A 19,830-nucleotide genomic window follows, 5' to 3' on the forward strand; every position below is an offset into this window, starting at 1 on the left:
ATTTTTCCCAAAATGACTTTAAACCGTCTGAATGTGATCTGGAATGAGTTTGAAATTCATCTAAAATTACTCAAAATTATTCAGGATTTGTTTAAAATAGCTCAAAATAAGTTAAAACTAGTTAAAATATGTCAAAGAATTCTTAAATTTTGTCCAAAATTACTTAAACTTTGTGACAAATCAGATGACAAATCTGAATAAAATGACTAGAAAAGTTAGTAGATCTGCCCCTGTTTCTAGCTGCTGTTAGTTTAGTTCCAGCAGCAGAAATGTGGCTCCACAGCTCCGTGTTCGTTCCTTCATGGGACTAAAAAGTTGTCCATTAGCGGCTAAAATCTGTGAATGTGTATGAAGTTTGAAGAGAAACGTCCCTAAACTGATGTAGTTAAGTTTAGGGACGAAGTTCTGAAGTGTATCAGTGATTCCATTCTAGGGAATGTTAACTGTCAGGGATTTACAGCCTGATGGGAGTTTCTGCTTTCATGAACCACAGGGTTTGTAGAAGTTGTGTTGGATGTTGAGAGACATGAAAAAGGTTGAATGTTGAAATAATCCGTCACATGAAATGAGTGGGAATCAGCCTGTAAAATGTGCTCTTATTGTGAAACTCTGCCTGCTGCTTCCTCATAGGTGGAGTCCTGACTGGTTCCAGGAAACAGATCACCTGTCTGAGCGTCCATATCACAAGGATGGGTGTAAAGCTAACTGCTAGGCTAGCGCTCACAGTTAGCTTCCCTTATCAGTCTGAACGTGGCTGTCGAGCACACCAGCTCATGTGAGGTACGAGAATATCTGTTCTTATGTTACTTGTTTTGTTCTGTAATGTATTAGATAAAACAGAGAAGTTTCTGGATGCTTTTTATTTATTTTGCTGTTCAAATATTTTATTTATTTGAGATTATTTTTCTAAGTATTTTATTTGCATTAATATTTGTTCGTCTTAATTTATTTTGACCAATATGTTGTATAATTGTTTCTTTTGTGAGACATTGGTTATTTTTTATATTTTTGTACAAGTATATTTTTATATGGCCAGAGAGAGGAGATTCACCGCTGAGAGCCACCAGCTCATGTGTGATTATTTTATTCTAACAGAGTCGTAACCTGCATGGTCAGAAAATGAAAGTGATCCAGAGAACAGACCTGGTCCTGAGAATCACTTTATTTCACAAAACACAACACAGTGAGTGAAAACCACACGGGTTACATAAGACACACCATAAATTGATACCAAAATAATCAACTAAATTAAGCAAATGAATATAATTATACACAATATGTTACACAGTCATTGGAGCAAAGAGCCAATAAAAGCCATCATTGATCTGATCAGTAAACTGACTGTAAATCTGATCAATCAACAATCAGCTGAAAGGTTTTGGTGTTTCATCACTTCCTGTTTTAGGATTCGATGCCTCTACAAAGACATACAGAACTATGAAATGTCTCTGAAATCACTTGCAGCTGTAAAAACTCTGATCTTCCCGTCTCACTATCTGCACACTGAGCTCTGCAGCATCTTCAGGAAGGATGGAGATGTTTCCAGAGAGCTGATTGGTCAGTAGGAGGTGTTTAAGTTGATCTGTTATCTGGTTCAGCATCAGTTACCACGGTGATGGACCTGCTAAGAAGTGAACCAGCATCCTGAAAAGTCCTGAGAACCAGCGTTAAAGCTGAAGTTCCCTCCATGAGCTCAGATCCTGCTTGGTAGTCCAGACCTCAGAGCTGTTTTCATGCTTCAGCCTCCATTTGACATCAAGTCTCGTGGAAATCAGCATCAGTTTGCTGCTGCGTAGAAATCAGCTGATCACAAGAGTCCGTCTAAAAGGACAGAAACAGACTGAAAACTCTGATAAATAGTAAAATAGAGCAGAAAGAAATCCAAGAGAACAGCTTTTATTACTGTCAGGAGAAATGTGAGAAGAATCCTCACAGAAGTTTGTGTTTTGTTGAAAAGTTGAAGAATGAAATGTATGTGGAGTCAATGAGAGACATTTCTTGCAGTAATGAGCTTTTTAGTAGCAGTGTTTGGTCTGGACTCTGAACAGACTCAGTATAAAAGTATAAAACCCCGATATGAGGCTCTGATCCTGGACTCCAGTCTGACTCTGATCCTGGACTTGTTCTGTGAAGGATCAGAGTTCATGTTTATTTGGAGCCTCTGTTGGTCAAAGTGTAATAATGTGGGATCATCTTTGTGTTGTGGTCCAGTGACTGCAGAGTGACTTCCATGAGTAATATTTAACAGACAGCAGTGAGCGCCCCCTGCTGGTTCCCCTCAGTGTTGCTGTCAGTGATCCTGTGGGATTAACTGCAGTCCTGCTGTTACACAACAACCTCCACCACTCCAAAAACACAAATGTTCATTAACTGCTGACATATTCTTTGACTTTATCAGGGAGACACGATGACGTCAGAGGTGCTCTTGAACATCCTGGATGATCTGGATGATGATCAGCTGTCTAAATTCCAGTGGTTCCTGCAGAAACCCAACAATGTTCAAGGCCTCCCAGCCATCACAAAGAGCCGACTACAGACACTAGACAGGTGTAAAACTGTGGATGTGATGGTGGAGACTTATGGACTTCAGAGAGCTGTGCAGGTGACCAGGGTGGTTTTAGAGAAGATCTCCAGGAATGATCTGCTGCAGAGGTTTCCTGCCAGCAGCTCAGGACCAGAAGGTCAGTCACAAGACAAGAACAACATGATATCATTACAGTCAGAAAGATGCATGATGGTGCTGCTACAGTTTGATAGAGTTCAGGTTCTGTCAGTTTTTCCTGAGTCCACATGTAAGGTCAGTTCCTCTGTAAAATCTACTGATCAACCTACTGACTGAATGCTGCCCCCTGCTGTTTAAACCTTGATAGAACACCAAAATTAGTTCTGTATGAGCTGACCTTCTGTGGAAGCAAAGCATGTCCCACCTGTCCTCACCACATTATGAGTCGATCAGACAGTTTCTGAAGATTCTTCATTCATACTGTTTAGCTGGGAGTGATCCTGCAGTTTACAACCAGAGGGAAGCTGACCAATCAGCTCTCAGTAAGGGCAGAACAATGTTGTTGAAGCAGCTGCATTCCAAATCACAAACCTTTAAATTTAAATACATGCTACAGTTGACCTCACAAAGTATTCACTGTGTCCTGCAGTGTGCATCCAATTAGAACATACTACTTCATAATATGGTTCCTTAAACTCTGACTATCCCAGTCTGTAGTAATGTGGTGTCATCTGACTGTGAGCTCTCAGCAGCTCAAACTTATTTCTATTTCCATGACACACTGTTAAGTGCTATGACTGTTCATAGAAAGTGGGTCAGAACGGACAGAAAAACATGTTAGTTTGCATTCTACAAAATCAGTCTGAATGTGGTCGGACATCTGGGTATTTCTGACATACTACATTTAACATAATATGTACTGGGACGTACTACATCTTTTTCTGTGCGTACCATCTGGCATGTTAGTATGTAGTACTATGTAACATTACATTCTACTTTTAAACCATCAACAACCTCCCAGCAACCTACCACACTGAAAATGTCAAGTCTTCAGAGGGTTTGGATGGAGCAATAAGGCAGCCATGTTGGCTGACTATTTTAAGGGGACACTGTTGCTGCATCCTGGGCTTAGCTCCACCCTGGATGACTGTGGCTGCTTTAAAAAGACAGCCCTTCTTCCCTCTATAGCAGAATGATGATGAGGTGAAGCCAGAACACTCTGTTCTTCAGAATGGTCTGGATATTCCAGACTAATGTCAGAGTAACATTAGGTTTTACTTTGAAGGAGCAGTTTGGTGTCAGAAAACCAGAGTTGTCTGTGTAGTTTCTCATTCATCCAGGTCATGGTTATCCGTTATCCGAAGTTGTGTAACCCTTTGATGCATAGACCACATGAGGAGATAACCATTTTCCATTGGATTTGGGTCACTTTTGACCCAGGTTATGCATCAAAGGGTTAAATCAATCCAACTGGACTTTAAGAAGGTTCCTTGACGACGTTTCAACTCTCATCCAAGAGGCTTCTTCAGTTCTGGTGGTGGTTGATGTTGCCTCAGCTTATAACCTCTGTGAGGTGTGGTCAGTGTTATTCACATTCCGACGACCATTGCCAAGGCCCACCTGGCTCCTCAACGATGGTCGCTGGGAGCCAGGGAGTGACACAAAGGGGGTCGTTGAAATGTGAGTTTCACCGAGCCCTCGTATGCTAATGGTGGTCGTTGGCATGAGCCACCTCACCTGAGTCATTCTGCTGAGTAGTTCTTTTGGGGAGTTTAGAAAGGACCTGATTGTAAAATGGCGAAAGATGATGTCGCAGACAACCCCTCCTGTTCAGAGATGGCTTCTCCACTTTGACATGGATGGCTTCTTTCACACCTCTCTCAAACCATCTGTCCTCCCTGTCCAAAATCTGAACATTGGTGTCCTGAAATGAGTGTCCCTCTTCCTTGAGGTGAAGGAAGACCACTGAATCCTGTCCTGAGGAACTGGCTCTTCTGTGTTGAGCCATACGCTTGTTAAGTGGCTGTTTGGTTTCCCCTATGTAGAGATCTGAGCATTCCTCGCTGCATTTAACTGCATACACCAGGTTGCTCTTCTGACTGTGTGGTGTGGGGTCTTTTGGGTGGACCAGTCTTTGTCTGAAGGTGTTATTTGGCTTAAAAAAAGACAGGGATCTGGTGTTTGTTGAAGATCCTCCTCAGTTTTTCAGACAGGCCCAGGGAGAGGTCACCACGTGAATAAAATCAACCACACACACGTGATGGATTAAATGAAAAATACCCAGGGTTCACACATCACACGGGGAGGGATACCACCACCAACGACACCACGTTCCCTGCCACAGGTGCTCAGCCTCTGAAACCAAACAAAAGGGGGATTAGTGGGAACACAAAATAAACAATAAACAAAGTAAGAAATTAAACTATAAACAAGAACAAAAATCCTATAAACTAAACATCACGAAAGAAACATTTAAACCCAGAATACAAAATACCAAAAAAATACCAAGAATCACGGACATTTAAAGTTCAAAGTAAAAAAAAGAAACTAAACCAATCCTTTAGACACAGCTAACCAAATAACAAATAAAATAGAAAATTGATCTTAATTAATCAAACCAATATAGGCCATAAGGCCAAACAAAAAGAAACTAAACCCCAAATAATATCCACCCATAAAGCTGTGTCCCCACGTGGACACAAATAAAAACACAAAGAGTACGAATGTTATAAACAAGAAGATAAATATTCAATTCCAAAAGAAATCCAACTCCCAAGCTGCCTGGTCTAACCCGGCTGACGCCGAGGGGAAGCAGACCAGGCCGATGAGGCAGAGAAATAGCGGAGGCTAGCTGCAGTTAGCCGTATAGCAAGCCCATCACAGATACATGGCCAAAGTGGAGCAAAACAACAGCAAGGCAAAACAGCAGCGGGTCCTTGGTGCTGCCACTAAACAGCATGGGGACACAACAGAAAGGCTGTGTTAGAAGAATGTGGCAATTCATTATGTTCAACATCAAAAAAGCGAGCATACCTCTGGGCAGCTGCGTGGCACATACACACAAGGGAGAGCACGTCAGGAGCCGCTTCAGCCGCTGTAGCTTCCTACAATTGCAGTGAACATTTTACCAAACAGGCAGGCTGCTGGCTGGAATAAAACCGACAAAAGGAGCAATACAACCTACCGTTGGTAACACTAAACGTAGCTACCCGACGCCAATCAAGATAACACGCCGAAAGTTCTAAACACCAGTAACAAACCAGGGCGAGCAACCGGAAGGGGGCGTGGCTTTAACCTCAGCGAGAGAGAGAGAGAGAGAGAGAGAGAGAGAGAGAGAGAGAGAGAGAACGTATAGGGGGCCGCTCCAATGGCCCCGTGCAGCCTAGAAGAACACAGACACTGACCTTGGGCAGGACTATCCTGCTACAGTCGCATTTCAACGACCCCCTTTGTCACTCCCAGGCTCCCAACGACCATCATTGAGGAGACAGACCGGCCTTGGCAATGGTCGTCGGAATGTGAATAACACTGACCACACCTCACAGAGGTTATAAGCTGAGGCAACATCAACCACCACCAGAACTGAAGAAGCCTCTGGGATGAGAGGTGAAACGTCTTCAAGGAATCTTCTTAAAGTCCAGTTGGATTGATTAAACAACTTTGGAAAACCAGAGTTAATCGACACCATAAACTCATCAATTAATGTCAACATAAAGTCCCTTCTAAGTCTGCTGTAAGTGAAATAAATGAAAGCAGTAAGCAGTGGAGAATATAACGTGATCTCTGTCTGTCTGTCAGTTCATGTCAGTGATGTTGGGGAGACTTCAGAGAACAGAGAACCTTCCTCCTCTCAGACTCAGCCTCCTCTTCCTCAGACTGAAGGTAAAACTGATGGATTCTTTGGTCTGTAAAGAAAGATGGCAGCAGTTCCTCATGCCTGAAATGGAAGCTGAGTTTCAGCAGGTTGTTTTGTTCAACACAGAACAGTGGTTGTCTATGGAGTTGCATGAGGCAGCAGGTTGTAGTGTAGCTGCAGCATAACGGTCAGTTTTGTGTCTGGGGATCCTCAAATCCAACTTTCTAAACTGATGTCCATTTTAAGTAGGTTTCTGAGAGCCTTTTGATGTTGAAGAAAACTGTACTCACTGACACCTTGACTGTCTTCAGTTTCTCCATAGGAAACACCTACATTTTAAGTGTTATGATGGTCTGTCTCTCTTCTATTGTCAATTGCCTTTTCATCTCCTTTTTTTATAGCAACACACTACTTTCTGCTGTACAATACTATTCAAATAATCCTCTGGAGGGATCCACAGTGTGTTCCAACAGTACTTTATGCAGACAGAGGGGGGTGGAAGGAATCTAGAAAAGTTGGGACACCTGTAGGATTTGGTAACACCAACTTTCAAGGCTTGATCAACCTCCATTGCTGCTGAACAGCTTTGTTAACCAATTTCTGTTCCCTGAAAAAGGCCTTTTTGTATAATTCTGAAATGTACATTGTTTTTTGGTTTTGGGTAACCTTAACATTTTTTTTAACCTCTGGCAGTTCACCGCTTACCTTTGTAGCATGTCAAGCTGTTCACTGGACTTGAACTACTTGGATTTCAATAAAAAAACTGGAAAAACTGAGGCATTCTAAAAAATTTGACTGGTAGTGTACTGATAAGTGAGCCCAGAACAGGGCTGCTGGTCCAGCTCTCTGTTTTTTGGTTCTATTGTCCAAAGGTTCTTGCCCTAATAGGAACTCTAAGAACAGCTTAATCTGGACTTGAGGTGAACCACCTACCTTCTGACTGCCTCCATAGTTAACCATCTGGGTAGCCCTTTACCTGAGTTGCCCTTTCAGTCAGTTTTTTCAGTCACTTTCCTCCAAATGATCAGGGTAAGTTGCTGCATTATGTGTAGAGTTTAGGGTGAAACCCCCAGGAATAAATTTAGAAAAATCTCAAAGACACAATAGCCCAACTTTATATTACCATCAGATGTTATAGGTGGCCACTTAATAGTCCAACCTCTTTGTAGTTGCTTGTGTTTTTCCAACAACAACAGAGGTTTCTGTAGACACACACCTCACACTGTTCCCTTCATGTTTGACACAGTTGAGACTGTTCCGGTACCAGAACCACGTCCCATCAGATATTACCAACAGAAGCTTCAGTCAAACTTCCAGGACACGTTTAAGGTTACAACAGAGGGGTGGGCAGCAGATGAGGAGCGTCTGGTTGATATCTACACAGAGGTGTACATCACAGCTGGCCGGGACGTGCACGTCAACACACAGCATGAGGTCCTACAGATTGACAAGGTGTGGAAGCCATCAGACACAGAGACACAGATCCAACCCAGAGACATTTTCAAGCATCCTTCTGGAAAAGACATACCCATCAGAACAGTGCTGACCAATGGGATTGCAGGGATTGGAAAAACATTCCTTGTACGCAAATTTGTATTGGACTGGGCCGAAGAAAGAACCAATCAAGATGTGCATCTTATTTTCCCATTCACTTTTCGTGCCCTGAATTCACTGCAGGGAAAAAAGTTTGGTTTGGCAGAGCTCATTCATTTCTGTATCCCTGAAACTAAAGACATCTCAGTGGAGGCTCTGAATTACATCTTTACAGCTCTGCAGTCATCAGGAACCAGCAGCTACAAGAAGAGCAGATTCAAACTGCTGTTTGTGTTTGATGGACTGGACGAGAATCGCCTTCATCTGGACTTTGATGTCAACAACATTCACTCTGTGGATGTAACAAAATCAACTAAAATAGAAGTCCTGCTGATGGAACTTATCAGTGGAAAACTGTTGCGCTCAGCTCGCCTCTGGATAACCACACGACCTGCAGCAGCCAATCAGATCCCTCAAAACCTCGTCAACACTACAACAGAGGTCAGAGGGTTCACCGACCCACAGAAGGAAGAGTACTTCAGGAAGAGATCCAGAGATGAGGAGCAGGCCAGCAGCATCATCTCCCACATGAAGAAGTCACGAAGCCTCCACATCATGTGCCACATCCCAGTGTTCTGCTGGATCACTGCTACAGTTCTGGAGGAGCTGCTGGAAACCAGAGAGGAAGGAGATCTGCCCAGAACCCTGACTGAGATGTACACAGAGTTTCTAAGATTTCAGATAGATCACACAAAAGAGAAATACGGTCCAAAGAAGTGCATTCTGTCCATTAAGTCATTAGCTAAACTGGCTTTTGAACAGCTGCAAAAGGGCAACCTGATCTTCTATGAGAAAGATCTGAGAGAAAGTGGCATCAATGTGAGGAAAGCCTCAGTGTACTCCGGAGTGTTCACAGAGATCTTCAAAGCAGAGCATAGACGGAAACAGGAAGACAAGATGTTCTGCTTTGTTCATCTGAGTGTTCAGGAGTTTCTGGCTGCTCTTCATGTCCATCTGACCTTCATCAACTCTGGAATCAACCTGCTGGAAGAACAACAACAAACAACATCATGGTCATCAAAACTGTTCAGAGAGAAAGTTGATCCAACAGTTTTCCACCAGAGAGCTGTGGACGAGGCCTTACAGAGTCCAAACGGACACCTGGACTTGTTCCTGCGCTTCCTCCTGGGTCTGTCACTGCCGACCAATCAGAATCTCCTACGAGGCCTGCTGACACAAACAGGAAGTAGCTCACAGGCCAATCAGAAAACAGTCAAGTACATCAAGGAGAAGATTAATGAGGATGTGTCTGTAGAGAGAAGCATCAATCTGTTCCACTGTCTGAATGAACTGAAGGATGTTTCTCTAGTGGAGGAGATCCAACAGTCCCTGAGATCAGGACGTCTGTCCGCAGATAAACTGTCTCCTGCTCAGTGGTCAGCTCTGGGCTTCATCTTACTGTCATCAGGAGAACATTTGGACGTGTTTGACCTGAAGAAATACTCTGCTTCAGAGGAGGTTCTTCTGAGGCTGCTGCCAGTGGTCAAAGTCTCCAAGAAAGTTCTGTAAGTAGTTGGAGACTGAAGATACTTTTTCATTTTGCTTCTATTTCATCAGTTTAATCTGCTTTTTGTCTCTTCAGACTGAGTGGCTGTAATCTGTCAGAGAGAAGCTGTGGAGCTCTGTCCTCAGTCCTCAGCTCCCAGTCCTCCAGTGTGACAGAGCTGGACCTGACTAACAACAACCTGCAGGATTCAGGAGTGAAGAGTCTTTCTGCTGGACTGGAGAGTCCACACTGTAAACTGGAAGCTCTCAGGTCAGGACTCACACTTTGAAACTGATGTGATTTCTATCAGTGGATAAACAGCTAACCTGAGTAGAATCATTTCTGCTGATGGGATTCATCAAATGAGCTTTTGCTGAACTTGTGCAGGACTTTGTCAGGGTTTATTTTTGACATGATTAAATCCCACTAATCATTGTTGAGATTGTTGATTTGCTTGAGACACATGAAATGTGCAGCAAAATGTATCTGAAAGACAAAGAAGAAAAGAAAGAGTGAGAAACATCCAGCCAAGTGTTGTCCATCAGGTTTGTGTTGTTTTGTGTGTGCAGGCTTTCAGGCTGTCTGGTCACAGAGGAAGGCTGTGCTTCTCTGGCCTCAGCTCTGAGCTTCAAGACCTCAAATCTGAGAGAGCTGGACCTGAGCTACAACCATCCAGGAGACTCAGGAGAGAAGATGCTGAGAGCTAAAGTGGAGGATCCAGACTGTAGACTGGAAACTCTCAGGTACAGACAGACAGACACTCTCAGGAAACTATCATCCTAGTGTTGCAGACCAAGCCTGCTCCTTTCCATCGGTAGGTTTCAGGGTGTGTGAGACGTCAGAGGAAGTGCTGCAGCGGTAGGAAGGAAGAAGAACAGTGAAGCTGAAGAAGGGTGATGTTTAGGTGCAGCTGCAGTCACAGCGCATGTTATGGTCCAAACAGAGAAGTAGATCCAAGTGTGTTCTGGAGAAGCTGAGTGTGTGTACAGTGTGCTGCAGAGCTTGAATAAAGTTCCTGGTTCTCCACCGCAGAGTTGGTCAAGACTCTGAATACAATTTGTTACCAACAGCGAGTCACGCTAAGCTAAGTGAGCTAGCGTTTACCCAGGCTGTCCAACTATGGTTCAGAAGCCGACAAAACCGGTTCGGTAGCACTAGCTTAGCTCAAAGACAGGAAGCAGAGAGAACTGTTAGCCTAGCTTAGCTCAAAGACTGGAAGCAGGGTAAACTGTTAGCCTAGCTTAGCTCAAAGACAGGAAGCAGGGTAAACTGTTAGCCTAGCTTGGCTCAAAGACAGGAAGCAGGGTAAACTGTTAGCCTAGCTTAGCTCAAAGACAGGAAGCAGGGTAAACTGTTAGCCTAGCTTAGCTCAAAGACAGGAAGCAGGGTAAACTGTTAGCCTAGCTCCATGAACAGAGGAAGCATAAATTAGTAAAGCTGATTAATGAGTGTAAACTGAGCTGGAACGTGACGAGCACAGGACAGGACTTTAGAGATGCTGCATTCAGGTGTCTGTGTCTCCATGTTGGACTGGTCCTTTATCAGTGGAACAGTGTGAGAGCCATGTAACGTCCATGTGTGCTGCTGAAAGAGTCGCTGCTGCTCTGACCGTCCTCCTCCTTTCAGGGTGACGCCTGCTGGAGTCCGATGGTTGACACCAGGTCTGAGGAAGTGTAAGTGTGTTTTTTTTTTAACACTTTATTTTTGTTATCTTTTACATATACAAAGAAAGAAAAAAAAATAATTTAACAAGTGGGACACCCGGGACATAATGAGACATATACAGCAAAATCAGATCAAAATTTGAAGTAAAAAAAAAGCAAATTGAATTGAAGGAGCTATAGCCAATCTCCCCTAATTTCTGATACTGAAATAAAATTTGTTTTGCCCTTAATATATAGTAAAGAAAGACATCTGTCAAAAAATATTGGCCTCAAAGTTCTTCAATAAATCATAAACTATCACTGTAGTTGGCATTCTCCACACCGAAGTCACAGCTCTCCTCCTCAAAAGTTGCCAATCCCGGCCCCAAAATCATCCCTGTGAAGAATCCCGAAGCCGCAAAAGCACCGGGAAAGTCCGAGATGAGCCTGGTCCAGAAAAGAGTCTTCCAAAACCTGGGTGACCCTGCAACTCTAAAAAAAAATCGGGCATAGCTCCCTCAAACCAGAATACAATAGATGCATGAACATATTCCTTTCAATTTTTCAGTCTAGCGTTGAAGTGAAAACAATCCATTTTTCCCATTTGTCTAGACATTGCTCTTCTTGAGTTCTTAGTCTGTGAGTCAAAATTTCCATCTCTAATATTCCCGAAACAATTTGTAACCAGTCATTGATTGTGGGTGGTTCCAATTTGCACCATTTTTTAGTAATGGCCTTTTTGCAAGCCGCAAGAAGTATTTTTAATAAATATCTATCATTTTTATTTACCTCGTTAATAATAATAGAACCAAAATACATTACCAAGCATGTATTGGGGATTGAATATCCCAATATTTTAACAATTGTTAAATGGACATCATTCCAAAATGGTGCAAGTTTATGACATAACCAAAAAATATGTGCATGATGCACATTAATCTCTCCACATTCTCTCCAACAAGGTTGTACTCTGGATACATATTTAGCTGTAATTTTAGGGGTTATGAAATATCGTATTATATTTTTCCAGCAATGCTCCCTCCAAATTCTAGAAGAAGTGGTTGATTGCTGAATTCTCCAAATATTGAACCATTCCTCCTCTGAAATATCAACACTTAATTCTTTCTCCCATTTCTGCTTCACGTCTAAAGTATTACAACTTCTCCTCCTCATTAAATGTTTATAAAGAGAGGATAAGTGTCTGTATCTTTTGGAATGGTATATTCCAACTATCATTTGTACAATATCATTGTTTAGAAGATTCACATTGTTTTTGATTGTTTTGTCATAAAAATCCCTTAATTGTAAGTAGCGGAAGTGATCTTGATTAGTTAAGTCAAATTCTTGTTTTAACTCTTGAAAACTCTTAAAGTTGCCATTCTTAATCAATACACACCAGGCTGTTATGCCTTTAATTATCAACTGTTTGTATGTATGATCATGAGTACCTGGGATAAAGTGTTTATCATAAGCCGGCCACTGAAGTAAAGGAAGTTCATTTTTTAGATTGTATTTTCGTAGTATACTTAGCCACATTTCCAGTGTGAAACAAGTCACTTTGTCTACTTGTTTGAGAGTGTTTTTGATTAGTTCCGTCTCTGCTAAAATACTGGATATTTTCCTTCCCTGTATAATTTGTTCAATATTTTTCCATTTTGAAATATAATTTTCATCACACCAATTCATTATGGGAGTTAACTGAGCTGAATGGTAATATTCTTTGAGATTGGGCAGAGCCATTCCTCCATTATCTTTTATTATTTGTAGTTTTTCAAATTTGATTCTTGGTTTTTTACCATTCCAAATGTATCGTGATATGAGTTTGTCCCATAGCTTGAATTGTTTTTCTGGGATTTCTATGGGAATTGCCTGAAAAAGGTAAAGGAGACGTGGCAGAACATTTGTTTTAATAGCCTCTATTCTAGAACTCAAGTCCAGGGTGAGAAAGTCCCATCTTGCTATATCATTCCTAATTTCTTGATCCACCCTGGGGATATTGGCGTCATAGAATTTCTCAATTTGTTTGGTTAATGTGACTCCTAGATATGACATATTCTTGGAATTCCAATTTAATATATATTTTTTCCTTATAAATTCTGATGGACAGTAATTCATTGTTAATATTTGTGTCTTAGCCAAGTTTAATTTGTATCCAGAGTAAAAACCATACATTTCCAAATTTTGAATTAGAGTGGGAAAAGATATTTCTGGGTCTTTCAAATAACAGATTACATCGTCTGCAAAAAGTCCGACAACGTGTGAGTCATTACCAATTTGTATACCCCTGATATTTTGATTTTGTCTAATAAATTGAGCTAAAGGTTCTATATAAATTGCAAAAAGGGTTGGGGATAGGCTGCATCCCTGGCGAGTTGAACGTTTCAATTGTATATTGTCCGTTAAGTTGCCATTAACTTTGATTCGGGCTGTGGGTGATTGGTAGAGTGTTTTGACAGACTGAACAGCTTTTGCATTAAAACCAAATTTCTCTAGAACTTCATACAAGAAAACCCAGCTAACGCTGTCAAAGGCCTTCTCTGCGTCCAGGCCTACTAGTACCGCACTAATTTTCTCCTTTGTAATATAATCTATGATATGAAGACTCCTTCTAATATTGTCCTTCATTTGTCGACCCTTGATGAATCCAGTTTGGTCTTCATCTATAAGATCGCCAACAAATTGTTCATACCGTTTTGCGAGAATAGAGGTGTAAATTTTGTAGTCTACATTAAGTATCGATATGGGCCTAAAATCTGCACGTCTCACTTTTCTTCTTTTTAGGAATGACTGTTATAATTGCTTCGCTCCACGATGGAGGAAGAACAGTTTGTTCTAATGTATAGTTGAATGATGATTGTAACAATGGTATAAGTTCAGCACCAAATGATTTATACCATTCGGATGGTAATCCGTCACTGCCGGGCATTTTGTTTGTTTTTAGCCTACCAACTGCCTTTTCTATTTCAATCTTTGTTATTAGTGATGTTAAAAGATCATTTTGGTTTTTTCCAATAGAGGGTAGATCTAATGACTGTAGGAATGTTTTGATTTGTTCTTTGTCTGCACTGGGTGGTTGAGTATATAGCGTTTCATAATAATTTTTAAATATTTTTTCAATTTCTTTGGGTTCATATGTAAAGTCATTTATTTTGTCCTTCTTTAGTTTATAAATAGTTCTTTCTGTTTGTTGTTTTTTAAGCTTTTTTGCTAGTAGTCTAGCTGCTTTGGGGCCCACTTTGTAATAGGATTGTTTAAGAAATTTGGTTTTCTTCTCAATATCTGATGTAATTATTTTGTCAATATTGGATCTTATCTCTTTAAGTTTTGGCAACAGGTCTGGATTTAAAGTCTTTTTATGTTGATTCTCAAGCTCTCTCAGCTTTATTTTTTCTTTCTCATAATTTTCTATTTTTGTCTTTTTGAGTGCTGCCGTCTTGGAGATGAGTTTCCCCCTTATAACGGCTTTTAAAGCATCCCACAAAATGGTCGGGTAACTTCGTCATTATCATTTTCTTCTAGGTACCTGTTAATATCCATTTTAATTTCCTCCTTAATCATTTTGTTATTTAAAATTCCTACATTGTCTCCATAATGTGTTACGTGTTCTTGTATTAAATTTTAATGACAATGTCAACAAGGAGTGATCTGATAAAGTTGTTTCTTCAATTTTGCATTCCTTCACTCTATATAAATCCAGCTTATTTAGAAAAAAATTGTCAATACGTGAGTAACTTTTATTTGGTGCAGAGTAGTGGGTGTAGTCCTTTTTATTTGGGTTTAGTTCCCGCCAGACATCTACAATTCCAAATTCTTCAAGTGTGCATTTAATTTTTTTAGAGATTGGATTCTTGTGTTTTTTTTTGTTTGTGGTGTCAAGATTATGGTTCATCAGAATATTAAGATCCCCACCCCAAATCAGTATTCCTTCTATTTCCGATATAATTTTGTTAGTAAGCATTCTAAAAAAAAGATTGTTACTATTAGGTGGAGCGTAAACATTGACCATAGTTACTTTTTCATTTTCCAGTACACCTTTTACAATGACATATCTCCCCTCCTTGTCGTTAATTTCTTGGTGACATTCAAATTTAACAGTGTTATGTATAAGAATCGTTACACCCCATTTATGAGTATGTCGATATGTACTGTAGTAAAGTTTAGTGTAGCCAAATCCTTTTAACTTTTCAGTTTCTTCTTTCGATAAATGGGTTTCTTGTAAATAAACAATTTGTGCTTTTTCCTTTTTCATTACAGACATTACTTTCTTTCGTTTTATAGGGTTGTTAAGCCCGTTCACATTCAACGACAGTATTTTTATATTTTCCATCATTTAAATAATCAAGGTAACATTTGCTGTCTCACTCCCTGTGTCCCTAACATAAACGAACAAGTTAACAAAGAATAAACATAGAACAATGGAACTTCCAAAAGACAGGATTGTAAACATTCCTGTGAGTCCCTGTTGGTGGGTAAAGGGTAATGTACCATGTTGCCATGGGGACCCTCTCTGAAATAAGGGAAGTCCCAAACCAGTGGTGATTCTCCCTTATTAGACATGTCCAACAATTAGTGAGTCTCTAGTCGGTTTTCTTTTATTATCCAGTTGTTAATAGAAGATCTATTCTTAAACTATTAATTTTACCATAGGCTATTTTAACATAAACAAGATTACTTTCGAGTTTTGGCTTACTCATTACATTGTCTTTAGTGTAAAATAGGTTTAGTGTGCTTATCTTTGTTTGTTTCACACTGGAGTACGTCGAAACTCGTTGAGCCTTTCGCGCGCTCGGAGTCCCACGCGGTCCTCCGCTCCAACACGCGTCCAAGGCATCAGCTCCGCCAGTCTGTCCTCCATCGATCCCCTTTGGTCCGTTCTCTTTGTCCATGTCAGCTTGAATCCTCTCCTGGCCAAATCCTGCGCCGCTTCGTCCGCTGTGTCGTAGCTCCGTAGTCCACTGTCCCAGAATATTTTCATCCTCGTATAAGGCGTCTGAAACCTGACACCTCTTTCCTTCAATGCGGTTTTAATTGGGCCATATGCCTTGCGTTTTTCCATCGTTTCGGAGGTGTAGTCATTATCAAAATACAGATGTTTGCCATCGAGCTCAATCTTGGTTTGCCATGCCATCCTAAGCACCATTTCTTTCACTTGAAACTGTAAAAAGTTTACTATAATAGATCTCGGAGTGGCAGTTGCAGCTGGTTTAGTGATGAGTGCTCTGTGTGCTCGCTGTATTTGAAGTTGAACCCCTTCCGGTAGCTTGATATGTGTTTTTAGCAACTCTGACACAAAATCTTGTACAGATTTGCCCTCTTTGTCTTCTGGGACCCCGTAGATTCTCAGATTATTCCTACGTCCACGTCCTTCCAAGTCCACAAGCTTATTGCGCATTTCCATGTTTTGTTTGATTATTGAGAGGAGGGTATCTTTCATTCCAATACATGCAGCTTCGAGGTCTGCTATGCGTGTCTGGGCCTCGTCAATGTTAGCATTCTGCTTCTCAAGTTTCTGTAGCATCTCGTCTTTAAACTCTTTCAAGTCATCTTGTATTTTCTTCGTTACATCTTCTTTGAATTCACCTAGATCTTGTTTGATGTCTCGTTTAAAATCCAGTATCTCCTTGGTTAGCGACGAAATGCTTTCTAGCAATCTAGCATGCTGAAGGGTTAGGTTAGCATTAGCCTCCCCATTGTTAGCCTCCTCGTCGTTAGCATATTCAGTTTCTTCGGCGTTCTCACTTGCCTTCAAAGTTTTCTTCTCAGTCTTGCGTGTTTTATACATTTCCCTCCTTTACGATATAAAATACAACCTATTTGAAATCCTTTGTTATCGCCCGGAGGTACTTTAATCACCGACTCTGCAGAGCTCTTTACAGTGCGTCCATACCGGATGAGCCGTGTAAGTGTGTTTTAATGGATTGATGGAAACAAAGCAGCACATTCAAGCATCTTCAAAGTGTCACATCTCTGAGGTCATCATCAAAGGTTTAATACTGATCACATGATCCATCAATAACTGCAGCTGTGTTGTGTTTGTTCTCTCCATCAGATTCCTGTCAACTCACAGTCGACACAAACACAGTAAACAGAGAACTCAAACTGTCTGACAACAACAGGAAGGTGACAAATGTGCAGGAGGATCAGTCATATCCTGATCATCCAGACAGGTTTGAATACTGGCCTCAGCTGCTGTGTAGAACTGGTCTGACTGGTCGCTGTTACTGGGAGGTGGAGTGGAGAGGAGTGGTTCATATATCAGTGAGTTACAGAGGAATCAGAAGGAAAGGAGACAGTGATGACTGTCTGTTTGGATCTAATGATCAGTCCTGGAGTCTGATCTGCTCTGATGATGCTTACTCTGTCTGGCACAATAAGAGTCAAACATCCATCAGTTCCTCCTCAGTCTCTCACAGAGTTTCAGTTTATGTGGACGTTCCTGCTGGAACTCTGTCCTTCTACAGAGTCTCCTCTGACTCTCTGATCCACCTCCACACCTTCAACACCACATTCACTCAACCTCTCTATCCTGGATTCTGGGTCTGGTCTGGTTCCTCAGTGTTTTTGTGCTGAGTTCAGTCTCCAGAGTCTCCTCCTGGTAGAGAAACAGTGTTGAACAGATAGTTGAGTCTCTCCATGACTCTGTCCCTCAGAAACATGTTTCCACATTCATGGATTAAATGTGTTTCTTTGTGAAATCCTTCTAAATGATTCCTTGTAAACTTGTTCCTCTTCAAAGATGGAAGTTGTGATTATTCCAGGAGTCAAATGTGGTGTTTGCATCTTTTTCCAGTCAAATGTTGAGAGTGAAAATCAGGATGTGGTGTTTCCTCTGATGCTCACTTGAACTAAAAGCATTTGAGCTGCACAAAGTGTGAAATGAGAGAGGAAGCAGTGAATCTACAAACTGCTGACAGACTTTCACACATTATTGTCCAGTGAAAATCAGGTTTTTGTGCAGCCAGACTTGATCCTGATTTGAGTGTTTCAGTCCTGTTCTAGTGATGAAATGAGAACTTCCTTCATCTTGTGTGTGATGGAGAAGAATAAAGGGCTGTGGCTAAAAATCCTGACTCTGAGTTCTTCGTGACAAACATACATTATATCAGCTGTTTATTATTCATCTGCTTTATTCTACTCTACATGGAACAGGGTTGTAAAAAATCCATTTAAAGTCCAAAAACAAATCCCCATCTCAATGTGACTAAAAGGTTCCTCTCTCTGATTGGATCATTGGATCAACTTTGAACTATTTCCAGTGAAACAACAGAGAAGCTCAGAGAATCTCTCCTCATCAATCAGAGCCTTTTAGACAAAACATCATCAACAATTTCAATTCAATTCAATTTTATTTATATAGCGCCAATTACAGTCAAATTGTCTCGAGACGCTTTACAGAACCCATATGCCTGACCCCCAGAGCAAGCCAAAAGGCGACAGTGGCAAGGAAAACACCCTTTTAACAGGGAAAAAAACCTCGAGCAGAACCCGGCTCTAATGTGGGGGGACCCATCTGCCTGCTGGCCGGGCGGGTTGAGAGGGACAGAAGAGGTAGAGAGGTAGAGATAGAGGGGTAGAGGTAGAGATAGAGGGATACAGATAGAGGGGTAGAGATAGAGAGGTGGGGGGGTGGGACACAAGGACCATAAAACACAGCCACACATCTGAAGCATCCAGCATCCAGCTCTGGGACCAGGGACACTCGGAGAAAGGACACAGAAAGAAACAGAGTGAATGTAATGCAATAATGGTATATATAGTAAATACATAGGTAGTTAGAGAAGGGCTCAGTGCATCCAGAGAGGTTCCCCAGCAGCCTAGGCCTATAGCAGCATAACTAGGGGCAAACTAAAGGGACGTCAAGAGGGGAAGTCAGTTGTGCAAATGAAAACACCAGCTCACCCCGTGAGGGTCACCCAGTCAGCCCTAACTATAAGCTTTGTCGAAAAGGAAGGTTTTAAGCCTGGTCTTAAAAATAGAGAGGGTGTCCGCCTCCCGAACCCAAACTGGGAGCTGATTCCACAGGAGAGGAGCTGATAACTGAAGGCTCTGCCTCCCATTCTACTTTTAGAGATTCTAGGAACAACAAGTAAGCCTGCAGTCTGAGAGCGAACCTGAAGTTTATCAAGAAAAATAAATTCAGTTTCAGCAACATTCAGCCTCAGTTGATCATTTCCACATTACAACTTCCAGATCACAGTGTTGACAAAGGAACACAACATTTAGTCATCTGGAACTGAACCACAGAGGATTTACTGGAGGAGCAAAACCACAAAAGTCAAACAATAAAAGACAGAAAACAAAAAAATTGACAAAAAAAAGACAAATTACAAAAATAAGAAAACGACAAAAAATGAAAAAAAGACACAAAACAGAAAAAGAAATAATTACAATAGCAAGAAAGAAAATGACAAAATATACAACAAAAGTGCTAAAAGTGCAAAAGATACATATGATAAAACAACGAATAAAACAACACAAAACGACAAAAACTGAGACAAACAGCATGATATAAAACAAAAAAGAGAAAAATAAGTAGACAAAAATACACAAACGAGACCAAAAAAAACCAAAACAACAAAAATGAGACAAATGACAAATGAGTCAGACAAAAAAGACAACAAAAACAAGCCAAAATATAAAAAAACAGACACAAAATAATGAAAAAAAACTGACAAAGAATGAGACCAACGACATGAAGCAAAACAAAAGAAACAAAAAGATTAGACAAAAAAGTTACAAAGCAACAAAA

General features: G+C 41.0%; 1 protein-coding gene across 1 annotated transcript; it reads left to right on the top strand.

Annotated features, from left to right (window-relative positions):
* The first annotated feature begins 450 nt into the window (after positions 1 to 450).
* Positions 451 to 18,145, top strand: LOC111578157 (NLR family CARD domain-containing protein 3-like). The gene is made up of 8 exons (XM_055008364.1): positions 451 to 780; positions 1,096 to 1,183; positions 2,399 to 2,681; positions 7,606 to 9,457; positions 9,535 to 9,708; positions 10,008 to 10,181; positions 11,065 to 11,111; positions 17,131 to 18,145. The coding sequence occupies exons 3-8, from the start codon at positions 2,408 to 2,410 to the stop codon at positions 17,649 to 17,651; spliced, it is 3,042 nt and encodes a 1,013-aa protein (XP_054864339.1). The 5' UTR covers positions 451 to 780; positions 1,096 to 1,183; positions 2,399 to 2,407; the 3' UTR covers positions 17,652 to 18,145.
* Positions 18,146 to 19,830: the final 1,685 nt, after the last annotated feature.

The sequence above is a fragment of the Amphiprion ocellaris genome, chromosome 24, assembly GCF_022539595.1.
Source record: "Amphiprion ocellaris isolate individual 3 ecotype Okinawa chromosome 24, ASM2253959v1, whole genome shotgun sequence".
Taxonomy (NCBI): domain Eukaryota; kingdom Metazoa; phylum Chordata; class Actinopteri; family Pomacentridae; genus Amphiprion; species Amphiprion ocellaris.